The sequence below is a fragment of the Apis cerana genome, linkage group LG6 (genome assembly GCF_029169275.1).
Source record: "Apis cerana isolate GH-2021 linkage group LG6, AcerK_1.0, whole genome shotgun sequence".
Taxonomy (NCBI): domain Eukaryota; kingdom Metazoa; phylum Arthropoda; class Insecta; order Hymenoptera; family Apidae; genus Apis; species Apis cerana.
In genome coordinates this window covers 14,914,077-14,934,023 of record NC_083857.1, presented here as the reverse complement: position 1 = coordinate 14,934,023, position 19,947 = coordinate 14,914,077, and the positions used below count along the sequence as shown (strand labels likewise).

Genomic DNA, 19,947 nt, shown 5'->3' with positions numbered 1-19,947 from the left:
ATAGCTGCTCCGTTTACTAATCGATCATTCCGGGTGTCGGGAGTCGGTGCAAAGTAGATGCAAGTTGGTGTGCCTATTTGAGAGAACGCATACTGCACAAGGAGATACTTGGAAGTAAAAGAAGTGTTTCTAAGATATGCGGGTGTGTGAAAATAACTGTTGCTCCTGTATAAGCGACCCGTGATACAGGTGTTTAATACAAGATGCTAATTTGAATTGTGTCATGAAAAATGTTGGAAATCAACGAGAGCAACTCAATGGAACGAAATACCATTTGAAACTTCCAAGGATATCTTTACTTTTTTACTGCACTGTGCCGAATGATTATGATTATGATGAGATAACAAACGCAGAATGAAATACAGTGGCAGTAACCTTCTCGGTTATGCAGTTTACGCGTTTATTCTATTTTTTAATGGTAAGTAAAATATGAAACTTTTTTTCTTCATAATACCGATCTTCCTATTGTTTTAGTTAAATGCTTTTTTATTTTTATTATTTCCTCTTTTTTTAGTCAATTTTTTTATTTTTATTACAGATTATCAGAACTTTTTATTCCACAGATTTGATTAAGTCGATTAATCCTGATTAACCCTAATTTAAAGCTATGCATTTATAATTCAATAAATGAATGAGATATTATTTGTTATCATTTAAAAGTTTTAAATTTTGTCTTTATTCTGTACATCAATTAATTCTTTTTATCATTACATATACATTTAAAAGTGTATATTCAAGCTATAAATTTATTTTTTTTCTTCCTTTTTTTTACTTTGAATGTTTATATCAGGCGGCAATTTTTAACAGTCTCTACTTGTTAATTTGTTCGATTGACGTAACGTGTATATGACGTATATATTGCCGCTTATTTGATGACTTCAAACGATATGCGCGTGCTATTTTTTTATTCGTATTATATAAATTTATTATATATATATATATATATAATCAATAGTTATTAATTATAAAATAAATTAAATAAATTCATATATATTATTAAACAAATATTTAATTTATAAATTTAATTTCTCTTATTTTCATTATTCAACAATCAAATAAATAAATAAATAATAGATTTTTATAATTATTTTTATATATATAATATAATTATAAATATTATTATTACAGTTATTCATGCAGAAAGTGGTGTTACCTGCAAAGATCAACAAGGACGATCCTATGAAAATACTTTTATATACATTCCTGGTCCAGAACCTTGTACATTATGTGTATGTGATAATGGCAATCCAAAATGGTGTAAAGCACTTGTTTGCAAGTATGCAGAGGTATTTCAAATGCTAAAATAATTACATTGCTTTGCATTTATATTATTTTTTTTCTATGTGATTAAAAATTTATTCATAATTCATATACATCAAACAGGAATATTGTAAATCTTCCCGGCATATTTGTTGTCAATATATTTGTTTGGATGATACATTATTATCTATACCAAATGATAAAACTGATGGGATTGGGAGCAATACCACTGATGCTACTACAAATTATGATATAGGACTACGATCTGTTGCTAGCTTTGTAACAGCTGTATTGTCATTGAGTTTGTTATTTTTTTTAATACATCGATTACGCCAAAGAAAGATACGAGGTATTTTTGTTTTATAATTTGTCAATTGTTTTTTTTCTTATAGTAGATAAAAAATGTTGATTATTTTGTAAAAGTTTGTGTGGCAGGAAGGCAGAATAGACAGTTAGCAGAGGACCAAAGAAATTTAGGTAGTATGGGATATTTAGACCGAGATGGATTATCACATGGTGTTCCTATGGATGACATTCCATGTGGAGCTAGTTACCCATTATGGAAACCACCTAACAATTACTTTCCTCGTGGCGAAGCTCCACCACCTTATGAAGAGGCAGTAGCAGCAGCACGGGCAGAACAAGCTCTTTTATCAATGAATCCACAAACGCTTCCACAACTAAGTTTTCCAAATACCTATTTGCCAAATACTAATAGTCGTACAAGTATATCATTAGTAGGGAGTACACAAAGTGGCATAAATGGTAATTCATCAACATTAATTTGCGACAATGGTATAACAGATCAAAGTGGCTTAATCTCAACACCAAGTAGACCAATATCAAATCCAAATATATATTCTAGTTATCATCAATCGAATCAAAATGAAACATTATCTCCAAGTGTTAGTGTAGGAACTTCAACGACGAGTTTTACAATGGGAACAAGTACTTATGAAAATTTACCTACTCCCATTGGAATTTCAAATTTTGTTAATCAGCGTCCTAATATAACTGTGCAACCTTTACCTAACATGCAATCTACTATTCCAAAAAGTTATCAAACACATACTACTCTCCCTCGTCAAACTGAAGCATTTACAATATCTGCAACTTTACCAAATTCTAGTGTAACTACTCATCGTACAATTCCTAGAACTTTGACAACTCGTACTGGTGCAAAGTTACAAGATATTATAAATGATTGCACTCAAAAGGAATTTTTACGACCTACGATAACAACCGATCTTACAACACCGAATTTATCACATTCCACGCAACAAAATGCTATGATTAAATTAGAAAATACAAGAGAAAATGCAAATACATTTTCTGAAGATATACAAATACAGCCTTCTCCTGCATCTTCTTCAGGATTGCAACAAATTGAAAGACAACCATTGGATCATAAAATAGATATAAAATCTCATGATTTTAAGGTGTAGTACAAAATGTAGTGTTGATATTGTATTTTTATATTCAAAACATTATAAAAATTTAATTTTTTAATTTTTTTATGTTATATAATAATTTTCATACATTTCAGCCACCATTGAATATAGCTAATGATATTAATGAAGAAGGAAGCTTTGAATCAGTAGCATGCACTTGTAGCATGCAAGCTCTTTCTACTCTTCACGATGATACAGATGATTATAGAAGCGAATGTGAAAACTGTAAAAGCGCAACAGGTTCTCGTTATTATTTAGATAACGAAGATGAATTGATTACTTCTCCTCATGAAACTATGACATTACATAGAAGACCAGATGAAACAACTTCAAATGCTACTCCTCAATATTATAGAACTTCACTCACACTGCCTATAAGTACCCGTCAACGAACAAGGTAATTATAAAAACAAGTTATTCTTCTCTTCTATTAATATTTCATCACATTGAATATTTATTAAAATATATAAAAAATATATAAAATTATAAAAAATTATGAATATAAATATATTATTAAATAAAAAAGATTTATTTTCTGTTTTTTCACTTTTTATTATTATTTTTTTTGTATTTTTATTTTTTAATAATATCTTTTTTTACTATCTTCTTAAAATATAAAATTTATAAAATATATTTTTAAAAATTAGTAAACTAAAAAAAATGAATGTAATTTTTTTATAAAATTCATGCTGTGATACTGATTATATCTATTAGGATATAATTTATCAACATTTCTTTATATTTAGGAGCATCGGCGTTCGAGAAAATTGGTTCAACCCTATGCCACAAAGTTCTACAGAATCTTCAGATGAAAATTGATTGCAGTTATATGTTTCCCATACATCATATAATTATTAAGATGATTTATAATACACTGTCAATGATCAAAATTCAGTATTATGACAAATGAACAATGTTCATATTTTATTGCGTTGCAGAACACCAGTTATTGTTAAACAGTGTTACATTATCAAATTTTAGTATACAAATGAAATTTTTTCTATCTTGTTCACTGTGTATAAACTGTTTATACATATTCATACATATTCAAACTATGTATGATCTATGAAAAAAATGAATCACATTTTTGCTCTCATAGTTTTTCTTTATATGTTATTAAACTATGAGAGCAAAATTTAAATATATTTATTATATAACTTCGATATTTAAGTTAAAAAACAACAGCTAAGGAGCAAAATAACAATTTATATTTCTAAAATTTTTTTAACTATGTTCGATGCATATCATTTGTTAGAAATTAATCAAAATTATTGTTAAAAATGCAATTTTTATCCTTTAATCCCTGCGGAGTTGAATAATATAGTATATATATATATATATATATTTCTAGGTACTGAATAACGCAATAAAATATAAAGAACAAATTGGTTCACACTATATACATTATATGTATTTTTTATTATTTGATTAGTAATCATTGATTTGCTTATTTGATAAAATGATTTTAATGTTTATCATTCAATAACATAAACAAAATATGACTAATAGGATAAAATATAAAGGTAAGTTTCTTAATAACAATTTGATAAATTTTTGAAATATTTATATGTCATTATATGTACATATATTATATTAGTATTTATATTACTATTAAATTTATAAAGTTTGTTATAACTTTTTTTTATTTGAATTTTTTTGTATAGAAATTTTTATTCAACTATTATTTGAATATAATATTTTAAATGAATTATAAATATTACTTTTATATTAATTTTCATTTTATTCTCATATTTTTAACAAAAATAATTAAAAATATAATTGTTATATATTAATATTCTCTGACATTTCAAATTGCTTTGAATATGTAAGTGGCGAAAAATTTAAATTGCATTGAACATAATTTAATTCTTAAAATTTGAGTTTTAATTTTTAATGTTTCGATTAATTGTAAAAAATTTTAAGAATCTTAATAGTTTTTAAAATGTTAAAATTTCAATGGTTATTTAATATTTTGTATATTATAAAATACTAAACAATCATTAATATTTTTAAACTTATGAAGACTTTCGAAATTTGAAAAATTTTTAAATATCGAATCATATTCGAGATGATTGGAATTTTCAGTACTAAAAAATTTCGAATCATTTTAAAGTTAAGATTCGAGCACCTATCATATATACCTATCGTATATTCAACGTGCAGTGTACAAATATATGTTTTGAAATTTTTTAAAAATACATATCACTATTAAGTACAACCGCCACACATATACAATTTATATCAAAATTATATAAATATATTCGTTTCAGTTAATTTTTGATATATTTATTATTTCTCAGTTCTTTTAATACAAAGCAAATAAATATGCATTATGTTAAATAATTAAAATGTTTTGGTGATTTTGTGTATATATATATATGTACACACACACACACACACACAATGTAATATATATATATATGCATGCTTGAAACAGATCTATTAGTCTAAATGAAGCAACCTTAGTATATATATTTACATTATATGCATGTTTATGTTATACTTCTTTTTATCTATGATGTAAAAATTTTGTTTTTTTTTTATTACAGTGCATGATATAATTATTCATGTTGTAAGTCATGTTATCATAAAATTTTAAATCATAAATTAAGATTTTGATTATATTTATTTTTTATATATGTAAAAGTTTTTTCATAATCTATTTAAGATTTTCAATGAAAAGTTTGACTATAACTATTCAGAAATTCAAACAGTTTATTTGCATATAATATAATAAAAATTTTTATTGACTGATTTTAAAATTCTGATATAAGAACAAACATTTTTAAACCTATACAATCTTATTTTAGTAGAATAAAAAGAAAAATTTTGCATGATAATAATAAAATATTTGATATCTCTAAATATAATGACTAAAATTGTTATTTTTGATTATATTGATATAATTTTTTAACATATATATATAACAAAATATAAAATGATACTGATTTTCTAAAGTGCGCAATTTTTAGCAATTCTAATATTTGTTTATGAATAGAATTTAAGAATTAGACTGATTATAATTAGTAATGTCAAAATATCATATTTCAATTTTTAATCAAATTAAAAATATATAAAATCTTATTCGTATAATACATTTTCATTTCTATTCACAATATATTATTTATTTTTTTACATTAGTATGAATATTCTATAAAGTTTTAGCATGATTAATTATTGATAATGTATTTTCTAATAATCACAAACATAATATGTATTTTATTATTTGAGAATAATTTTAATTATATTATTATAATTTATATTATATTATATATTATTATTATATATTATATTTATAAAATATTTTGATTTATAAATTAATTAATTTATAAATTATTTTACTACAAAATACTAAAAATACAATTTTAAAAATATTATTTTTAATCATAATTATTTTCATAAATTTTAATCTAAATTTAGATATTACTTATTTTATTTATATATATATTAGAGTATATATTATATTATACATATAATTATTATTTATACTCCAAAGGGTATAGAAATAGGTATAGAAATATAAAAAATAATTAACAATTATTATTAGTTATTTTTCTTTAATAATTAAATAATTATTATTTTATGTTAAGTGAATAAACACAGTTCATTTTGCTGCTTTGCTGCTGTTAAAAATATAATATAAAGATATATAAAAATACAACTAATTGAGAAAATGGATAAGTTTAAAAGGATGAATGTAATAATGATAAAAATTTGCTTCAAAAAACAAAAATTATTTTATTATATAAAAAAATTATATTTATGTATTTCATGTAACAGCATACAATTTTCATAGTAAAATTATATAATTTTTATAATATATATAAGAAGTGATATTACAAATCGTAATATTACTAGTATTTAAATAATTTAATTCATAGCATTTAAATGATTTAAAGATAAAAATATTTTCAAAACAGAATAAAAGTAATAAAATAAGAAGAAATTTTTTTTTATTAATAAGAATTTAGGAATTTAATAAACTAATTAAAATTAAAAATTAAGAACTTTTAATTACTGATTAATTTATATTGATTATGAATCATATAATAATTGAATAATTATAAATAATAAAGAAAAATAGAGAAAAAGAGCTAATTTTATAATTTAATAAATAAATAAAAATAATTTTAAACAGAAAATTAATTCTGTAAAATAAAAAATTTAAAAGTATTGGATTATTTATTGGGGCAATATTTTTATTATAATTACATTCATTTCATCGAACTATGCAATCATCTTTCTCGTTGATTACCCTTTGATGTGTTCAGTCTAGTGGAGATATACATTACATTTAAGATGTTTATATATCTTTAAAAATCTACGATTTTTTTGCTACGAATTTCATAATTTGAGTGAATTATGTGTATAAGATAAATATCGATAAAATAAAAATTATTTCCCTAACATTTAATTTATAATATTTATTAAAATTTGAAATATAGAATTAATAAAAAAAAAAGAATAGATCTGTTTGAAGTTTTTAATTTTTTTCACCGTAGCCGTTATCACGGATAAGTATTTAAGAAAATGATAATAAAAGAAATCATAGTATTAGTATATGGAAAGTAATATTGGTAATAATTAAAAAAAATAAAAATTTTTTTTAAATATAGTCTTCTATTGCGCCTATCATAATACCAAGAATTTCAAATTATTCATTCTACTGTGTCTCTAGAATGTTATAAATGATTCTGCATCAAGTTATATTCTATAATATATCTTGATATATATATATATATACATACAATGTGTTAAAAATTAAATTTAATTTATTCAAAATCCTTATAATTTAATAAGAATTAATTATGTATATTTTTAATATTAAAATTACCACATTATAGTTACAATGAGTCTGATAATGAATTCCTAGATTTTATTTGGAATTTAAAACATTTTTTTACATAAAATATTCTATATTATTATTTAAATGTAATTAAAATTTTTGTTATTATTTTTTTATAAAATTTTGAAACATAAACGAATTTTTCTGCGTATATATAAATACCCATAGAGAAAAAAGTTAAAATTACTTAATATTTAATGCGCAAATTTGAAAATGTTTTTATAATTATCACAATTTACATTAATTATTATTAAAAATATTAATATAATAAATACAATTTTTTATTATATATTATATATTATTTTTTGAAATTATGAAATCAATAATAGAGAAATCATGAAAAGAAATAATGATAAACATCGAACTAACATACTAAGTTATGAATTATCTTTGATAATTATTAGGTATTGAGATAATTGAATGCAAAAGAAAAACAAAAAAAAAAGAATATAAGATGATGAAACGTAATATTTTATAATTTGTTGTAATTTTAAATAAAAATATATCCAAACTTTTTTTTGCGAGGAAAACAATTATTCATTTCCTTATATGTGTATATATAGAGAATTCATGAGTAATAATAAATTTTTTAATTAAATTTAAATAAAACAGACATGATATGATTTTACATAGTATATAATGTAGAAATAAGATACAGTTGTAAAATCAGCACTTTACAAATAATATTACATTTTAAAAAAACAAAAGTATACATATAAAAGCCATATTCAGATATACGTATCCACCTGTAAACAAATTCTGTAAAAATCAAAATCTCTCTTCTCGTAATCATAATTCGTGTGTTCATTAAATTCGACTATATCTTGAAAAAAATGTGTTCATTATATAATAAATCACTTTCTATATGCATACAGTCACTTAATGAAAAAAGGTACAAGCTGGACTTAAAATAAATTTGAGAAATGTTCAAGATTCAAGACTCTTGTAGTTCAAACGGTACAAAAATTTGAATTATTTAATTGTTCATCTAATGATCAAAATATTGTAATATATTTATCTAAATAGATTTAGAATAATGTCTTTATTGCTTATTTGTTAAATATTATAAAATAATATAAGTTGTATTAAAATATTTGTGTCACTAGGCTATCATTTAATTGTAATAAATCAGTACTTTACATAAATTATTCGTTAACTACTCTTTGTTATATATACAAGGTGTTAATATATTTATTATTAATTAATTATGGGATACCTTTGAAAGGTCAATTTTAGAGATTATAAATATAAAAATTAGTTTACAAAAATATTAGTTCAGAGTTACTTATTAAATTATAAATAATTCAAGTTTCTCTTAAAAACGAAGCAGAATTAGGGCGAAACGGCGAGATAGAACTCTCACTTTATAACACCCTGTATATACATATACATATATAATTTTACATTAATTTATTTACTTTATTGAATTATTGTATCATTGTATGTAGGTAATTTAAAAGATAAAATTTGTTAATAAAAAAAATACTTTAGATATTAATAAAAAATTTTAATATAATTTGGTATTAAAATTTTATAACATAATAATATATAATTTAATATAATATTTCTAAAATTGGATATTATAACATTATTACATGTAATATTTTATTATTTTTAAATTTTATAATTTTATAAATGCATATATAAAAAATTTTCAAATTTGAATAACATATAAAATTTAATATAAAAATTTACTATAAAAATATATAGATAAAAATATGTACATACACATGAAATTCGAAAATTTCATATGATATATCATCATGCATATACTATACATCAGCGTGACACCATTTAGATATAATATACTAGATAATAACTAGATAATAATTTAATATATTTAAATTTTCTCTCAAAATTTATACATATCAATCGTATTTTATTAAGAACTATGTTGTTATAATACATTTTTTATTAACATTCTTCTTTTTTAAGCAACTTAAATAAAATAATCATAGGTATTTTTAACAGAATACGTTACTTCCAAAAGGATTACTTACATAAAACACTCGCGTGTACACACATGCGCAGACATGCCTAACCTTCAATACATATTTTTTCCATTAAGGTACATATGTAATATTTGAAATAAATGAACAATATGGGTATACATATTTAACGATCGATAAAGTAATTATTTACATATATTTGATATATTTTTTGTTGTGAAATATAAAAAAATTTAATTTCATACACGTAAGAAAAAAAATATTATTTATTTTTTAGCAATCAAATTATTCCTTCAAATTATACTCGGAAAATATTTTCATGTGTTACAAGTGAATATAGTTTACAAGTGAAAATAAAAGATAAAGTCATAAAGAATTAATGTATAAAATTAATAATTGACAAGAGAAGAAAAAATATTTTAATTTCGGTGAAAGCTAAAAAATAAAAAAGTAAAACCAAAGAACGCAATAATGAGTGTTTGGTACGCAATTAATTAATTTAATCAAACGCCATCTCGTGCTACGTAAAGGTATCATTTAAAATCAGTAGTTTTCCAGTTCTGTTTCGGCATTCGCTTAAAACGTAATCAAGTACACCAAGAATTGTGACGGATTACGATCCATCACGATAGTCAGAAATAGGCAAGAGGAGCAAAGAGGACACGTAAAAGATGGCGGAAGCCGTTGTAGACGGGGCAATGTCCCGATTTTTTTGTCACAAATGCAGTATCGAAATTGAACGTTTATTACCTGTAAGTATATTTATCCATTTTTTATACATTAATACTTATATTAATAAACGTAACAATATAAAATCGCAAATTTTGTATTTTGTGCTGTCATTTTGTATCACGCGTAAAAATTCTTTTCTTTTTGCCTTTCGTTCCGTATAGAAAATGGTATAAATATTACTATTTTCAAATTAAACATTTTTACTTTCACTATTATATGTTTATATTAAAAATAGTTAATATTCAAATATTATGAAAAATAACGTTATTTTGAAATATAAAATTTAATTACGTGGAAGAATCTGTATATTTTATATTTATTTTCTTAAACTTTTTATTTTTTCATTTTTATAAAAATCTATATATAATATTCATAATTTACTTTTTTCAGAAATTGTTTAATAAGTGTTTTATTTTTTAAATATACTGTTAAATATAATTATATAATGTATTGTTTTAATAAAATAATATTTTAGGGGAAATAAATATAAAAATAATTTGATATGTATTGATCGACTAAATTTTCAGGTTTTTTGATGTATGAAAATTCTTTAGAAATTTTAAGATATATTCTATAAAATGTATATAATGTTTGTTATAAGAATATAGAATTATTAAAATATATTTGTAGATACATAATAATATTTTTATATGCATAATTCAACATTATTTAATCCTTTTTTAGGATTACACATGCCCAAGATGCTCAAGTGGTTTCATAGAGGAATTGGAAAGTGACAGCAGTGATAGTGGATCTGGAATGCACATCAATAGTGACATAGATGATGTAAATAACAATTTTCATAGATGATGTAATAATAACTAAACATAATAGTAAATAGTGTTATAACCAATTGTGTTATAAATGATATAAATAATGTTAAATCTTACTACTCTTCTGTTTTTTAATTTTATTATATTCCTAGATATTTTTATTTTTATTAAATATTTATTATGTAGCTTTGGGAACGCTATGCAGATGTTCCTCTGAGGGGGGAATATGAGATGGAATTTTCCAATCAATTTGAAACACCAGTTAGTTCTAGCAGAAATAATGGTCCTGCTGGTAGAAGACGAGTTCATTGGTCACGTAATGCCCAAGATACACGTCGCTCTAATAGGTATGTAATTTAAATATTTTTAAAAACACAAAATTTTATATATAGTATATATATAAAAATTAAAATATAGATTAAAATATTTCTGTTATTTTTTAACTTAAATATATTTATTTCCATTGCATCTGTTTAAATTAATTTTAATTAAATATATCTTTATTTATAAGTATTTGAACACTTGCTTGTTTTATATAAAACATTATAATTCATCTAATAAATAATTCCTATTTGATTATTTCTATGTTGAACAGCAGTCGTGGAAGACAGGAAGTAGTTCCTGTATCTGTAGAGAACTTCATACAAGATTTTATACTTAATCTCTCAGAAGGAGTAGCACAAGCTGCACAACTACCTGTGTATGTACAATATTTATTATAAATTCATTATTTATATAAATTATTTAAGATGGATGGATAATAAATAAGAGTGATTCTATATGCAAAAATGAATAGAAAAAAAAAATATTTTTTTGTTCAAAACATTTTTAGTAAGTCAAATTTAAAATATTTTCAAATATAAATGAAATTGACTAAATGAATATTTCTAATTAGAAATAAATAAATTATTTGTAAAAAATTGAAAATGAATAAAAAATAGAATAAAATTTTTTCGTTTTTGAAAAAATTTTAATAGAAAATATATAAGAAGAAAAGTAAGATACTTCTAAAATCAATGAATTTTCAATATTCTCAAAAATTAATTTTGCAAAAAAAATTTTATTCTACATTTTTTATTTTAATATGTATTCATATAATATTAAAAATTATCCAATTTTATTTATATTTTATATAAAAATTTTTCAAATTTGATCTACAAATAAAGTTTTTTACAAAATTTAATTTTTTTTTAACTATTTTTGCATATAATCGTCTTTTATTTATTTATATCATTCATCATGTATTTATGTATGCAAATTTGAATGTATTCAATTTTATATTATTTCTATATTTCTTAACAAGTATAGAATATTAAATGAATTGAATAATATAAATTTAAAAATTATTATATGTATGTCGTTTTCGTTTATGAATTTTATTTATGTTAAATATTATCCTGAGTGAATTTAGAAGCATATTTTAATTTCTAATTTATTTACAAATTCTTTTGTTTGTTATATAAAAGAATGTTATGGTATATATTCTTAATAAGAATTTTAATGACATTAAAATCAAATTTTTAATATTAATTTCAATTTTTTATTTACGATATATTTATTTATTTATTAGAAAAAATAATATTTGATATACAGTGAGTTTTAATAACTGTATAGTATAAATAAGAAATAGTTTTGAAAAAAGTAATCAAAATATAGAATAAAATTTTTCTATTTTAAGCGTTATTTTCAAAAAATTAAAATTAAAACAGTTTGAAAAATATTCAAGTATAATTAAAATTAGCTATTTCTATTAAACATGAATGAATTATTGATAGATGGTTATTCTTTATATAAAAATAAAAAATGTAGAATAAATTTTTTTCATTTAAAAATTAGTTTGAGAAAATTGAATTTGAAAATTCATTGATTTCTTGACTATATGTTTATGTATCTCTAAAAATAAGAAGTTAAAAAATATAATTTTATTCTACATTTTTTTTCTTATTTTTACATATATAAAATTAATATATTTATATATATTATAATCAAAAAATAATCAATTTTAATTATATTTGAAAATTTGTTTAATTTGTTTTACTCAGAAAGAAGTCTTAAATAAAAAAATTTCATTTTATATTTTCTACTTATTTTTTTATGTAGAATTATAATGATATACCTACCCAATTTGTACTGTTACAAGACACTCTCTGTATTTTAGCATTTATTTTTTATTATATTAATATTATTAAAAATCCTATAATTAAAATATATATGTTTCAATTAAACATATAAATTTATAGATGAAAATAATACATTTTATACTTGCATGTATTATGCATATGTGTGCATATATGCGTGCTTGTATATGTATATGTATTCATTTATTTTTTTAAAATAATATAAAATTGATTGATTTCATATTATGAAAAAATTATATGTATATATTATTTCATTATATATAATAATTATACATATATTTATTATGTTAAAAAATGAAAATAATTAGATTAGAATAAATAAAAATAATTTAAGAATGTATTATATAAAAACATCAGAAATATTATTAATGATATTTTAATAAAATTATTATGATAATTTATCTTTTTTGCAAAATTTTAATGTCTAAAATATACTATTACATTGTACAATAATAATCATTTATTATATAATCATTTATCATACATAAAACAATGGATTAAATTGAAGAATATTATAAATACTAGATAAAAAGTTCATTTATATATACATATAGATAAAAATAAATATATATATATATATGTATATATATATATAAAAAATGAAACAATAGCAAAAGAAGAAGAACGCTTGTTCACACAGGATAAAAGTCATTATATTTTATTTATATTTAGTATTACTAAAATAAAACACAATAATGTAGATTCAATATTAGACTGTTCTTGGGAAATCCTGGAGATTATGTTTGGGGTCAAGATGGCTTAGATGCGATTGTAACACAATTATTAAATCAAATTGATGGAACTGGACCACCTCCTTTACCAAGAAAACAAATTGATGAAATACCAACTGTAACTGTGAATCAATATCATGTTGGTAAGTAAAATATATATTGTAATTCATAAAAAATAAAATTAAACTAAATATTAATAATAAAATTTTTATCAAATTATATAAACTATATAGATAGTAAACTTCAATGTTCCGTTTGTTGGGAAGATTTCAAACTTTCTGAACCAGTTAAGCAACTTCCTTGTTTACATCTATATCATGCACCATGCATTGTACCATGGTTAGAATTGGTAAATAAAAAGATACATAAAGAAATGAATTTTAATTTAAAATTACACAACTCTTTTTTGTCAATACTAATATTCCATGATATTTTTCCTTATTTCGTTGTTTAGCATGGTACTTGCCCTATTTGTAGACAGCATTTGGGAAGTCAGAATTCAACCGAAGTACATCAGGATAATACCGTAGGACGTAGCTTAGTCGCTCTCTTTAGGTAAATTATGTACATCATTTATATACATTTTATATTTCCTATTTAAAAATAATATATAAAGATTTAAGTACTTATTCTATAAAAATATTGAAAGAATTCGTAAATATATTTATGTGCTTTTAGGGCAACCAATGAATCGAACAATACTAGAACATCATCAACTTCATCCTCGAGTGGTAATAATTCCAGTAGTAACTCGTCGAGTGAGATTTGAGATTGATTATCACGACTTATTATTTTCTCTACCTAGCAGGACACACAAATATACACACACAACACGCATCTATTTTTCACTTTTTTCAAATTTGTTTTCTGGCACTATTCATTTGAGCGATGCTCATATATACTTCATCAATATTGTATCTCGATACTAATATAAATTTCAAGCTTTATACTTCAATTCATGATGTAATATGAATCACACAAAAAATAATGCAGTATCAAATTACAACTTGCATGTGTTGCTTTGCTTGAATTATAATGAAATATGAACATTAAAAGTTAAAGAAAGACGTGCGTATTTATAGTTGAAATAATCCTTATTGCTATATATATGTATATATTTATTTATGCGCGCGCCCAGACATTATTTTATAATTTGCAAAAACATGCAATTCATGGAATTTTCTAAACAAATTTGTCCAAAATTTATATAAGAAGAGAATGTATGTTTCTTTATAAAAATTTAAATTTGGATGTTTAATAAATTTAACATAACACAATGATGTTTACAAAAAGAAAAAAAAATACACTGTAACATAATCTAAGCGTAGGAAGTGTGTTATACATAAAAATAATAGAACAAATATTAGTGGTTTTAATTATGTACAGTTTAACTGAACATTTATGCACGTGATTAGAGCATCAAATTCATATTCAGCATACTTTTTTCATTTATATGATTTTAATTTTTGATGTCACTTAATTATATCATATTTCTTTGAGTTTAAAAATTGTTAAAAAATTAGTCATATTATTCTTATTTACATAGTTTTCTTGATGTTCGCATCAATATTGCTTTATAAGGAGTCACTCATATTTTATTTTGACTATTAATAAATATTCAATTTAGTTATATATAATACTGATGCATAAAGTATACAAGAATAAGCTGTAAAACAAGATTAGTTAAACAAAATTACAAATTACAAAAATCCAATGAAAATTATGAAAAATAGGAAGGTAAATGAGCTATAATATTTGTGTTTGAAGTTGTATTTTATTTTTCTTAAAATGGTTGTATATTACGCTATATAATTTATGCTACTCTCTTTTTATCATAAAATCATACATAAATATATCAACTATTAGTATAGTATTGTTTATTTATATTCAAATTTCTACAGGTTTGGTACAGATGCAAATTTGATCGTCCATAATTCACAGTTGGTAATTAAAATATATTAGGTATAATAATATGGTAGATAATGTGAATAGCATTTAGATACGATTACGTATCATGTTAAACTTTATAGATTCCAATATAGTATACAATTCAGGTAATAATTATCTGCAATATGAATAAACAAACACTATTTCGATTTGCCATATTATATAGTATGTAATAAACTTTAATGTTGTTGTTCTTATAGATCAGTGAAATTTAATTTGTTTCCATGATATGTATAACAAAATACAAAAAATCATTAATTTTTTGTATTGTCTGTTTTTAAATATAATGAGTGGGGAAAATGAAAGATTGTAATTAAAAAAAAAAAGAAGATTGTATTCAATTTACATAATTAAATATTACTTAATTGCAAAATAATTGTAAACAAGCTTGATAATAAATAAATGGTTTTTGTTTAGAAAATTTTTAATTTAAATTTGATTTTTAACAAATAACAAAAATACCATTTATAGTGATAATAATAACAATAATAGTATTAATAGTAGTTAGAAATTTTTCAAAAATATTTTGTATATAATTGAATATGTAGAAGTTATATAAATACTTTTGAAAAAAATTATGTAAAAAGATATGAATGATTGAAATATTTAATGTAAAAATTCATATTTAAAGAATTTAATACAATATTATATTAAAAAATAAAAATCAAAATTTAAAATTTTTTTATGAATTTTTCTTTTTTTGTTTTTTTATGACAAATAATTATAAAAGATTTGATATCTATCTTAAATTTATATAATTCATATAAATTAATCAGTATTCACATATTATATATATATATATATTTGTATATGCAATATGTACACATAATATTTGTAATAATAAAATAATTCTTTTAAAATGTTATCTAATTATAAAGTGATTGTTAAATATAATAATAAAAACAAAAAGAAGGAAAAAATATATATTTTAAATTTTAAATTAGGTTATGGTTATACAAGTTAGACTGTTAGAAAATAAACAGATAATACTCAGATTTAAGTGCAAAATATATTTAAATTGACATAACAAATTGTTTTTTATAGAAAATTTAAAGAAAATTTATATTGATACCAAATATTTAAATTTTAATTAAATAATTAATAATATCAATAATAATATAAGAAATAGAATTTTTTTCGTTAATAATATAAAATTAATTTAGGTTTTAAAATTAAACGTAATCGAGTGAAATATGAAACATAACCAAGAAACAAATATTTAAATTTATTTCTATTAAGAAGAAAAATAAAACACTTAAATGAATACAGTTTACAAGTTCGTATACATTAAGTGAAATGAATATTTTGATATATTCCAAATTTGCAAAGGAATGGCAGAAAAGGAGGCAAAGATTGAATACGTGACAGAACCTTGCCCTATTAAACCTCGTAAAATAGGTCCACAAAATATAATATTACGTTTAAAGCGTCGAGAAACATTTGGTTGTCCTTATCCAGGGACACATGTACACTGTGCTAGACAATTTTATCAAAATGTATTTCCAAATTTCACTGTTATGAATGTGGAGAAACCTCCATGTTTTCTTAGAAAATTTAGTCCTGATGGTCATTATTTAATAGCATTTAGTTCTGATCAAACTTCTATAGAAGTTTATGAATATCGTGGTGCATCTGCAGCTGCTGATTTACTAGCAAATTCAGAAGGTGAATATATTGGTCATAAGAATGATGAATGTAGTTTCCAAATTAGAAGAAACATTTTTAATAGATTTTTTAAGGTATACTATATTATTTGTAATTTTTTAATATAAACATTGAGTTATAAATGATTTTTAAAAATAATAATAAATATATTGTCATATTTATAGGCTAAATGGATTGTTAATGTAGTTCAAAGTAATGAACAATTGAATAGAGAATGTAGTTTATTTACAGATGATGGTCGGTATGTAATTGTTGGTTCAGCTGCTCATATTCCAGATGAATTGAGACCACATTTCTATCAAGTAAGATGTTGAATAATAACTTTCATTCTTAATTCATTATTTCATTCATATTCATTATATTATATATAATTTATTATTTATTATTTATTATATATTATATATAATATTATTATATTTTATATATAATTTTAAATTTTATTCTTTAAGATTTATTCTAACAATGAAGCACTGACTCCAAATCCTAGATCACCACTTGAAGATTACAGTTTACATCTTGTTGATTTACATGGAGGAAAATTATGTGATACTAGACATTTTAAAGTAGATAAAATATATTTATCTCATAATCAAGGTAATAATTCATGAATATGTTTATTTTGTTTATTTAGATTCATTCAATAAACATTATTATTTATATAGGTCTCTATCTTTATAAAGATATATTAGCAGTATTATCAGTACAGCATCAAACCATTCATATATTTCAAATTCTTGATGGAATGTTTATTAATGTTAGAACAATAGGAAGGTATTTATTTACTTATTTGCAAAAATATTTTTTATTTTAAATTTGTTTCAATAATAATTTTTATACTATTAATAATTGATTTTAATAATTGATTTGAAATAGATTTTGTTTAGAGGATGATGCTTATTTGGTTAGAAGTGCATGTCCTGGAGTAAATTGTCGCCCATTTAGAGATGTTACAATAAACTGTCTTAAACATAAATTATTAGTTTATTTGTATAAAAGAGCAGCATATATTAGTGATACAACAAAGGATCCATATGAATTAAGGCGTTTTTATCAATATTTTGACCAAGTATGTAAAATATATTTATTATAATATTTTTAAGGTCAGTAATATTTTAAATGATTTTAATAAATATTTCAGTTAAATGCATTACGAATGTGGAAAATGCAGTTATTAGATACAAATCATATTCTTGTAAGATTTGCAAGTGAAGAAGTAGCAACTCTTCAAGCAAATGAACCTAATGTACAACCTGCACTTTTAGTAGTCTATGATATGGTTACTGCTAAAATATTAGCTGCATATGATAACACATCTACCCAATTATTAACACAATTTGAAAATTTCAGTGATTTCTTCAGGAATGCTAGAATGAATGGCGATTGTCAATATATGTGTTCCCCATCTAACAATATATATGCAAGGTATAACATTCATGAAAATATTATAACGTAATGTATGTCCCAATATTATGAAATAAAATAGAAAAATATCGAAAGATATTTTATTATTTTATAATTTGAAATTCTTTTTTAAAATATAAATATTTAAAATATATGCGAAAAATTAAATTATTTTTTTTGTATATATATCATATAATTTTGGGACATTCTTTGCAAAATGGAATATACTTTATTCTCAATTCTCAGTTTCATTCTTAAAAATTAATAATTAATCATATTAATTTATAATTGTTATTTAGATTGTTACAACAGAGATTTAAACAAACAATAATAAGTGCCAGATATGGTGGTGTTACTGAAGCTACAAAAAGATTACTTGCTCAATTGCCAATATGCGCTCAATCTTATTCTAGTTCTCCATATCTGGATTTGTCTTTGTTTTGTTATGATGATAAATGGGTATCTATGATGGAACGTCCTAAAGCTTGCGGCGAGCATCCTATACGGTATAATTTTCATTTGATTTTTTATATTTACAAAAATTATGTATTAAAATCATAAATATTTTATGAATTTTATAGAAAAAATATCATGAATTGTTAAAACTATTTTTATATAAATTTTTCACAATAATTGATATAGATAATAGATATTGCTTATTTAATATTATCGCATTATTTTAAAGGTTTTATGCTCGTGATTCTGGTCTTCTAAAATTTCGAATGTATGCGGGAATGTTAGGTCGTACCACACCTACAGCTGCAAGACGTTTAGTTGCATTTACCTTTCATCCAACAGATCCATTTGCTATTTCTGTTCAACGAACGAATGCTGAATACATCGTCAGTTTTCATGTTAGACATGTTTAAATTTTCATTAAAAATATTTTAATATATGTTATTTTACATTTTTCCAATGAATACGATCTCATTGTACAGTTTTAATAATAATTATTGATAATTTTTGAACTAAATCACATTTTTAAAAAAAAATTGATGTAAATGTAAATAGTTTTATTAAAAAAGATTAATTAGATTTTGTAATTTATTAATAC

General features: G+C 21.6%; 3 protein-coding genes across 19 annotated transcripts; all 3 read left to right on the top strand.

Moving 5' to 3' along the window:
* The first annotated feature begins 27 nt into the window (after positions 1 to 27).
* LOC107999729 (uncharacterized) lies at positions 28 to 9,073 on the top strand. Of its 3 annotated transcripts, none has more exons than XM_017059742.3 (6): positions 28 to 418; positions 1,129 to 1,286; positions 1,384 to 1,609; positions 1,684 to 2,699; positions 2,807 to 3,108; positions 3,458 to 9,073. In XM_017059742.3, exons 1-6 carry the CDS (start codon positions 355 to 357, stop codon positions 3,528 to 3,530), a joined length of 1,839 nt encoding a protein of 612 aa, XP_016915231.1. In that variant the 5' UTR covers positions 28 to 354; the 3' UTR covers positions 3,531 to 9,073. The 3 variants fall into 3 exon arrangements, with proteins under 3 accessions (XP_016915231.1, XP_061932614.1, XP_016915232.1); XM_017059743.3 differs by having other exon boundaries at positions 33 to 418; positions 1,696 to 2,699; XM_062076630.1 differs by lacking the exon at positions 3,458 to 9,073 and having other exon boundaries at positions 1,684 to 2,713; positions 2,807 to 2,948.
* LOC107999719 (E3 ubiquitin-protein ligase RNF126) lies at positions 5,989 to 16,248 on the top strand. Of its 15 annotated transcripts, none has more exons than XM_062076648.1 (10): positions 5,989 to 9,625; positions 9,784 to 9,988; positions 10,065 to 10,258; positions 10,923 to 11,024; positions 11,198 to 11,358; positions 11,607 to 11,711; positions 13,863 to 14,023; positions 14,114 to 14,229; positions 14,335 to 14,435; positions 14,559 to 16,248. In XM_062076648.1, exons 3-10 carry the CDS (start codon positions 10,178 to 10,180, stop codon positions 14,647 to 14,649), a joined length of 918 nt encoding a protein of 305 aa, XP_061932632.1. In that variant the 5' UTR covers positions 5,989 to 9,625; positions 9,784 to 9,988; positions 10,065 to 10,177; the 3' UTR covers positions 14,650 to 16,248. The 15 variants fall into 15 exon arrangements, with proteins under 15 accessions (XP_061932632.1, XP_061932624.1, XP_061932635.1 ...); XM_062076640.1 differs by having other exon boundaries at positions 13,851 to 14,023; XM_062076651.1 differs by having other exon boundaries at positions 5,989 to 9,687; positions 11,610 to 11,711.
* Positions 16,249 to 16,691: 443 nt separating this feature from the next.
* On the top strand, positions 16,692 to 19,928 carry LOC107999720 (DET1 homolog). Its single transcript, XM_017059728.3, has 8 exons — positions 16,692 to 17,566; positions 17,657 to 17,794; positions 17,942 to 18,086; positions 18,155 to 18,263; positions 18,366 to 18,558; positions 18,631 to 18,914; positions 19,193 to 19,399; positions 19,579 to 19,928. The coding sequence occupies exons 1-8, from the start codon at positions 17,159 to 17,161 to the stop codon at positions 19,760 to 19,762; spliced, it is 1,668 nt and encodes a 555-aa protein (XP_016915217.1). The 5' UTR covers positions 16,692 to 17,158; the 3' UTR covers positions 19,763 to 19,928.
* Positions 19,929 to 19,947: the final 19 nt, after the last annotated feature.